At 39.9% G+C, this 9,115-nt stretch overlaps 1 protein-coding gene across 4 annotated transcripts in view; it reads right to left on the bottom strand.

The window, feature by feature from the left end:
• Window positions 1-3,679: 3,679 nt before the first annotated feature.
• Window positions 3,680-9,115, bottom strand: part of LOC127808051 (pre-mRNA-processing protein 40A) — a 91,730-nt gene continuing 86,294 nt past the window's right edge. For all 4 annotated transcript variants that reach the window (XM_052346373.1, XM_052346375.1, XM_052346376.1 and 1 more), the window contains exons 28-29: window positions 4,119-4,391; window positions 3,680-4,023 (exon numbers count right to left, since the gene is read on the bottom strand). In XM_052346373.1, coding sequence (XP_052202333.1) covers window positions 3,886-4,023; window positions 4,119-4,391 — 411 coding nt within the window. In that variant the 3' untranslated portion in view covers window positions 3,680-3,885. The remainder of the gene's footprint in view (window positions 4,024-4,118; window positions 4,392-9,115) is intronic.

The following is a 9,115-nucleotide window of genomic DNA, read 5'->3' as shown; positions in this document are numbered from 1 at the left end:
AAGCTCATGGGCACGAGCCTGAAGCCCCTCACTGGCTTCTTACTAAGCCCATTAAGTTATAACGAAAATAAAGACAAAAGAAAGGTTCGTAAACAAGCAAAGTGGGATTGGAAACATTTGGAAACCATTTGAAATGCCACTTATTTGTACAACATTCCCCCACTTTTTTCAAATGGTTTGAAATAGGAACAAAATAACTACTATTTTTTTTAACAAACTCAAGTATGATATCTCAAACTTAGTGTCTTTTGGACTATTAACTAAGTCTAAATAAAATAAGATAAAACAAAATTGTAGGTGAAACTTGTATGAACCAACAATCTTTCTTGATTCTCACCAACCACATTACAGCCCCTCAAGTCTTTGCTGCTCATCACAATTTTGCACTAATAGATGATGTGCTTGCCTAGTTATATCATGAGTGCCTTTTAAATTGTCACAAATTTCATAGGAGTTACATCACTCTATACTCATAAAGTGATTATATCAAATACATATTGTAATATGAGTTATGCTGTTTGTACATAATAACTTTTACAAATTGTTTACAGGAGCGATAAAATGATTATTATACCCTTGTGATAAATGATCCAAAACTCTTTCTCTCTCTCCCTTTGTACCAGACACGACTAACTCTTTCTTTCTTTGTTGCAGGGAACTATCTTCTTGTATTTTCATCTATTTTTAGTTTTTAAAACCCCTTTTTGCTACTTACCATTAATAGGAATCACATATAGCCATAAAGTTATTCCCACGTCTACTAATCATTTTAGAAAGACAGATAATACACACACATATATAATATATATACGGAGAAAGAAAGAGAGAGAGAGAGAGAGAGAAAGAGAGAAATTTGTTTGCATGTGAAGATGGAGATATTGTTGAGGGGAGTGGGCTTTTTCCAGTTGACGAGGACACCTTCACAAGGAGTTTGGATGTGGTGGCTATGGCAATATTTGGAAGCGAACAATGGCGCTACAGCTCACGATGGAAAAGTGGTCTCATGGAAGCTGAAGACAGAAGGTTGAGGAAAGATAGAGATGAGAGCAATCATAAGAGGCAGATCGACCGGAACAATGGCGCTGATCCAACAACGAGAGACAAGAGCAGTGGTTGCACCGGTAGAAAATTGTGGCTTCGCCAATGGAGAATAGGGGTTTGGTCATTTTTCGCTTGTCCTGCCCTTGTCTCCCTCTTTTTACTTAAATTCATTTTCTTACGTTAAATTCCTCCAATTTATCTTCAATTGGTCGTGAAATATCCTCACCTGTAACCCACTCTATAAAAGCCCATGTGTACAAATAGCATAACTTAATATGAGTTATAATACATCACCCAAAAAGATATGAGTTATAATACATCACCCAAAAAGAATATTTAATTCATTAAGAACTATGTTTATCCTCATTGTATATGTAATTTTAAAATGACCCGCAGACTACGAGAGGGATTTAAAATTTTAAATATACAACGTTATAAAATTAACAAATAACTTATCATCACCTATATAAACCTAATTCATGAAATCTCCAATCACATAGGTTGGATTCTCAATATTTTAAATTAGCTTTAATCTCATTCCCCTCAATGTTTCTAACATTAATTTTCTATCAAAAGGTTTAGTCAAAGGATGAGCCAAATTCGTCAATGAATATAATTCCATCTTTAAGTAGTTATTTTATCACATCATTTCTCAATAAAAAAAAGTTGATTTTTACCATTGAAAGTTTTGTTCTTTGCAATGATTATTATGGCTTGGCAATCACAATACATATACATTAACACTGAAGGCATAGGTGAAGAAATTTATGGATCATGAACGCAACAAATAAAACTTTTTAACCATAATTTCCTTTTAAAATCTCTTCAAAAGAATAGATTACGGAAGAAATGACAAATGATTACCTCTTGAAACATAGATTCAAAACCAACACTTGATGGAAGCAATTATAAAGACATCCAAGTGTTTGACCTCTATTAGTATCCACTCGAGCAAGCAATACCAAGAACCTCCAAGGGGGCGGCTACCTAAGGCTGGAAGAATGCTAACTCAAAAGGGGCAGCATGGGAGATCTCTCACATGCACATCGCATAGCATCTTCTTTCACATGCATGCCATACAACCTCTTCCTTCACATGAAAAGAACCACTTAGGGTTATTTATTGCCTCTTAAAGCATGCTCAAGTTTGAAGGCGAAGGCCCCCGAGCACACCTTAATTCCCCTTTATCATTCGAAATTACCACCAAGTTGTCAACAAAATTAGTTAAGCATGCTTAAGCAGCATATCTACAAGATTTGTCCAACTCCCCCCATGCTAATCTTAAGGTCCACATTCTTTCACCCTTAAAGAGAATCATTAGCCCCTTCTATCTTTCATCAAATTTAGGCTACCTGAATGGAAAAGCCACAGGCAAAATGAGAATCAAGGACTAGACAAAGTTGGGCAGTACAAACCATCAAAGTCTAACCAGAATGAAGCAAATGTGGAGGAAACTAGCAAGGCGCATAAAAGGGTAGGGGCATGTGAGACGTATCATTCAAAATTGCCTTCATTGGAAGAACTAAAAGATTGAAAAAGCACATTATAGAAGAGGTATAGTAGAGATACCACTAAGTGCCAATTTCATTTAAGTGTTTGGACGAGAGTTGACACATGACATGACAGGCCAACTAACCCAACATGCAATCAAGCACAGTAGACCTCGCCACGCCATAAAAGTCATTTTCAAATGTTAAAATACCTCCACAAGGCAAACCATAAGAAAGGATTGTTCAAGGAGACCCTTCCCAACCTACCATGCTCGCCACCCATCTTGGTACAACCTTAGCGTGTGAGATACTCCACCAAAAATTAGGAATTTAATTGACTAACAATTGGGAAAATAACAAGACTAAGCTATACTCAGGCTACAAGTCTAGAAGGCAAAATCTCAGTGAAGATGGAAGGATACTAATTTTTCGTTACCCTACCGGCCCTTTCTAACTTAAGCATAAAACTTATCCAAAGGAGGCAACCCTTCATCAGCATGATTAAGGAGCTTCCCATCTGATTCCACTGTCTTCCATTGAACCAGATCACTATTCTTTGCGGGAGCTCAATAGGGCACCTTCAAACTGATTTGCATAGAATAAGCAAACCTTCCTCACCCTGCAAAAACTCTTTAAAGGACAGGGAAGATTTTTGTACTGAGTGAGAGGGATGTATTAGGTCCAGACCCAAACTCAAATAAATATCAATTGTGTTCAACTTATTAGAGTTTAACTGATGTCAATTGGGTCCAATTTTTCAGACCCAAAACCAAACCGAGCCAAACTGATCAAATCACCTTCCTTTGGGTCAGCTCATAAGTCCTCTTGGATCCATTAACACCCCTGCTTCAAATTACTCTAAGAAAAGGTCAAAACTTTTTAAGGATAACAAGACACGTGTGTCAAGTATCCAATGTTTCATGGTCTGGAAATCAGAAATCAGAAAACAGAAAATAAGATAAGAATCAAGCACCCATTGGATCATCGATTTGTTTCCTCAAAACGAATTTCCTGATGTGAATGAACCGTCACAGACCAACAATCCAGGCTTCTTTCTGCGAACTGAACTAATCTTTTCATCAAACAGCAAGGAAAGACGAGAACAATCAAAAGGATAACGCCAACAGGATTTGGAAAATAATGACAAATTGAAGAACCAAAAAAGCACGAATATTTCTCAACTGACAGTATGGTAACAAAAATATATAATATATTGGGTACAACTCTTATATGGGCTAGAAATGCACCATGGAAAGCTTAACAGTGACATTCTCCAACGTTTGACTAGGCAATGCAACGTTTAAGTATCATGGATGCATCAAAGTTTGGAAATCTACAAAGGGGGTAACAAGATTTACCGAATCTCACCATCCTCTCCAAGCTCTCCATCTTCAAGCTCCTCGAACCCACCATTTCTGCGAGAACCATCCCGGTGATCTTTCTTGTGTCTTTTATGCCTGCTTTCACTATCTGATTCAGGTGTATATGCATGCTGCCAAGGAACATCAGAAAACAGTTACTTTTTTTCTTTTGTACTTATCACAAGCAGATTAAAAGTCCATATCATTTGGGACAGAATCAAAGTACTTTTCTTGATTTTTTACGGTCACTTCCACGTCGGCGTGGCTTCTTTGACTCTTCTTTTTCATCCTTGTCAGAACTGACATCATCAGCTGGACTATGATGCCGCCTCCGATGCTTTCGCTCTTTGTCTTTCTCTCTTTTTTTCTCCTCCTTATGGCTGTAGCTGTCATCCTCATCTATATTTTCACTCTCTGTTTCATCCTTCTTAGACCGTTCCTTCGCCTTCTCCTTTTCCTTCCTCTTTTCTTTTTCCTCTCTTTCTTTCTCCTTCTTGGCCTACATGTACAGGAAGATAGAAAACAGGCGTGGCTGAAGGGTAAGTAAACAAATATAAAATTAGCACATATAAATGCAAGCAGGGTGGCAAACAGGAGTTATCCCCGAGTGAAGCCAAAAATATCCATAAGAGGCCATTCAGAAACTAGCATCTGAGGAAACGACACCAGTTCTTTGCATCATACCCCAGAAATTACAACAAATGTTTCATGCAAAAGCATTTTTGACAAAGGTGGTGTAAAAGAGAAACACAGTGCCATACATGTGTATATGAGAATATTCACATGAATAATTAGGGAGACAAAAGCACATATTTTATTTCAATTTTATAATAGAATTTAGTTTATTCAGCATTATGTTTAAACACTTTAAAATAATATATGCAATTGTCTTGAATGGTATTATAATATCCATCAAGTCTCAGTAATAACTCACTATTACTAAGTTAAAAAATCATAGCAAAATGGCAAAACAATGACTGCTAACTAAGAACTGTATCTCAACAACTTGACCAATTGCATGTAATAAACATACAAGTCTCAACCAAAAACGAGTCTGAAAACAATTCAAGAATCAAGAAAAGATTACCCAAAAGCAGAGAACCCACACAAATAAATATATGAAAAAACAAGAACCTTGTCAGATAAAGGATAATATTCCAAAATAAATGAGCTTAACAAATTTGAGTAGGAACGAAAATTGTAAGCAAATCTGCACTGATTAAGCTAGTCCTTCAACTCCAAATTGAAAGACAAGGTTCTGATAGGATACTGATTATCGAAAGGAACTACAAGCTGGAAATTAACAAAATGAAAAGAAAAAATTGGGCATTCGAGAGGCTCTTAACTCTCTCAAGAACTCAATACCAAAATCTTCTTGCCCCTCCCAACTTCTTCCCCCTCTATATATTCTACCCTCCCTCCTCCTCAACAGAAATCTGTTATGCGTTTAACAACCCAGCGATTTCCCTTTACTACCCCTACGCACATGGCTGGCTGTTATGCCAGCCATCCAAATTACACCATCGCCCCTTGTCTTTGATAAGTCAAGTGCCTATCATTACTCCCCCCCAACTTTCACCTTGTCCTCAAGGTGAAAAGTAGGAAATTGTTGCTGAATCATATTGTAGGGCTCCCAGTTCATCGTGGCGATTGCTTGCACCATTGCTACTACCAGTGGGGCTACCATTCTCACTGTCCTCAAACTCATTGGCAACATAAAAAAAACATGTTCCTTTGCAGAATTCCACGAGTACCGGCTCAAGAAGTAACTGGTGTCAAGTGCACTCTCTGATGAAGGAACAAAAGCAGCCTTCTGTCTAGCAAGGGTGTCCCAGTTAATATCTCTGAAAAATGCATGCTGCTTCACCTTCGAGGCTCCTCCTGCTCCTAGTCTCTGATGAGGATCTTCAGTTATTAACCGATCAATGGTATCTTGGGCTTCATAGCTCATTTCTTCAGGTATCCGGGGCCAAGGTATCATTCGGTGAGAATATTATCAAATATTATCTGAGGATGCTCGGCATTAAAAGGTGGGATACCAACAATTAGCTCAAATAGAATGATACCCACAGACCACCAATCCGCAGTTGCACCATGCCCTGTCCCTAAGAGAATCTCGGGAGCCAAATAGTCAGGCGTTCCAACAGCAGAACGTTTCTTTCGTCTTTCTTGCTGATGTTCAGATGCAGTTAACTGAGGTTCATCTTCTCCCCATAGCGATGTCCCACTAACAGTTGGACCAGATAAATCACTAGTGCTGTTGATGAGACCAACCCCTGAAAGCCCAAAATCTGTTAACTCATCCCACAGAGTAGAATCAACCAATTCCTCCTTCAGCATTTCAACAGATTCAACACTGTTTGCATTCTGACATCTCTGTGCCCAAGAGTGAAAAGAATGTTGGAGCCAATCAGAATTTAAACAAGACTCCATTATCATAAGCGGAACTTCTATATCATTGGGCTCCACAATAGGATGCAAATTGAGCGCTAGACTTCTAGAAACATGCTGCCCTTCCACCATCATAACCTCCTTGGGCGAGGCACCCACCCCCTCATGATGGTGAGAATACATGGGGGGCCCTCCATTATCAACCAACCCCCTGTAAAATTTCTGAGAAACATGGCTAAGAGTCAAACCATCTTCCCAGACAACATGGACTGTTGATGGCGCCCCCTTCCTCGACAAGATGCTCTCCTTAACTGTCATCGGATCGGCCGTCCGTAGCCTTTTAAATGGACCGATCGTCGGCTGCCCTTCTGCCTCGCCGTGGAACTCCCCAATACCATCGTCGTCAGCAGCCACTCTACCTCACGATACCCTGTTCTGCTCAACTGCCAACCCCCCTTCAATATGCAGCTCGTCCGACTTCTTCCCCGCGCCTTCTTGCATGGACCCTAAGCAATTCCTCAGCAGCCCCTTCAACTCTTCCCAGTTTCTCACTCTTCGTCTCTGTTGCTCGCACTGGATGCATGAAAGTGCAGCACCCTCCAAACACAGTGCTGTTGTGTCCCTCTTCTCCTCGACCGCCAACCCATTCACCGCAACTCCCAACTCCTCACCTGTCGCCTTAAGCTCCACCCAACTCCTCAACTGTCGCCTTCGTTGCTCCCACTGGAACCCAACAATAGTAGCTCCTTCGAAGCCAAAAGCAGTAGAGTCTAACTTCTTCGCATCCGACAATTGAATCACGGAGAAGTATCGCTCGGCCCGAAACACCCAACCGTCCGGGTCGTCTTCTTCAATCACCGGCATCTCCAAGCGTCGGCCCCTTCCTTCCAACCTCCCATAGACGTCGTACTCACCGCCAGCTTCCTTGTGCCGATTTCCTAGCTCCGGCGTGGCTTTCTCAGTGAGGGACGACCCCATCGGTAAATGCTCGCCAAACTGTTTCGCCTTCCTCTCTTTCTCCTGGTCTTCCTGTCTCTCCTCGTTCTTCCTCTCCCATTCCTGCTCTTCCCACCTCGTTCTCATCCAAGCAAACCGTTCCAGCAAGCTCGCTACCTTCTTCCCCACCGATTGAACCACACCCTTCATGGCATCAAGTTCCCATTGCATGCCTTCCATCATCCCTTCCAATTTTCCTATTTGGTCCGTCAAGTTCCCCATTAGGATCGACGATGCTCTGATACCAATTGATAGGATACTGATTATCGAAAGGAACTACAAGCTGGAAATTAACAAAATGAAAAGAAAATTGGGCATTCGAGAGGCCCTTAACTCTCCCAAGAACTCAATACCAAAATCTTCTTGCCCCTCCCAACTTCTTCCCCCTCTATATATTCTACCCTCCCTCCTTCTCAACAGAAATCTGTTACGCGTTTAACAACCCAGCGATTTCCCTTCACTACCCCTACGCACATGGCTGGCTGTTATGCCAGCCATCCAAATTACACCCTCGCCCCTTGTCTTTGATAAGTCAAGTGCCTATCAGGTTCTTACCCAGGTTGAAGGTTTATGCCAAAGTGAATAGTGAAACTTCACATCCACAAGAACATTTGAAACAAAGGACAGTGTAGCAAAGGGCCAATTTGGTATTAGAAGTGCCAAGATAATACTCCAGATGGTCAGCATTTTATTGATCAACATGATCACATGTTTTATTCCTTAATATAAAATCAAAAGGGTTGTTCTCAGTTCTTAAAAGACAATGCTAAAGTTTGAAATTAATGATTGCCCCAACTTCCAATCCAACCTTCTGTGAAGTCTACAATTCACTAAACTCTATGTCCCATCATATGTATGAATACATAACTTCTGAAATATGTCCCTTTGTCAGTTTTCTAATAATAAATTGCTTCTTCCTTTTCCAAGGCAAAAAGTTTTTAAGTACCATTTCAATGAGTCCAAATTTTCTGTAATTTCTTTGCCAAAAACAGCATTTGCAGCCTTTCAAAAATTTCTTGCATGTAGTGGTAAACATTTGCAGCCTTACAAAAATTTCTTGCATGTAGTGGTAAACATTTGCAGCCTTACAAAAATTTCTTGCATGTAGTGGTAAACATATATATATAATTCTACTTATTAGAAACATCATAAATTCTGCAGTCTTTTGACTTGTAGAAGAATCACATTCTTTGAAGCAAAGTGTGGCATCTAGAGTTCATGTCAAAAGATCCAACAATATTTATGCTGGCAGGGCTACTAAACACAATCCCGCTACAATAACATCATGAATGAAAAATAACCAACGCTATAATTACTAACAAGAAATGTTATTTCAACCACTACAATAACTAATATTATTTTTAAGAAGTACTAGAAGTCTAGAGCTCTAAAATATATAATGGTTTCTGCTGGAATTGTGCTGAATCTAGCCTTGATCCTAGAATATTCTAGGATCAGTGTTCTATGTAAATATCATGTAAATATAGAAAGGTAATAATGGTAGGATGCTTACAATTATTTCTTTCCTTCTTTACTAGTAATCCTCTCCTTAAAAGAGGATGTTGTACACAATTATTTTGTATCAATGAAGAGATTTCTGGGTCTGATTTCTAAGTTGGTATCAGAGCCAAAATCAAATCACAGCCTTATACTGTGAAAAAGCCCTAGGCTACTCTGTCAGTCATCTGAAATCACCAAGCCGCTAGCGCCTCTCTGATAGCAACCCTTAGTTGCTGCCAACTTCAGATTTGTCGGCCTCTCTCCATCGGCAACTCTCAGTCGCCATCCCCAAACAACACCGACGCTACCGACCGTGTTCCCAGATGCTGTTGGCCG

Source organism: Diospyros lotus, chromosome 8 (genome assembly GCF_014633365.1).
Source record: "Diospyros lotus cultivar Yz01 chromosome 8, ASM1463336v1, whole genome shotgun sequence".
Classification (NCBI taxonomy): Eukaryota; Viridiplantae; Streptophyta; class Magnoliopsida; order Ericales; family Ebenaceae; genus Diospyros; species Diospyros lotus.
This window is presented reverse-complemented; position numbering and strand designations above follow the sequence as displayed.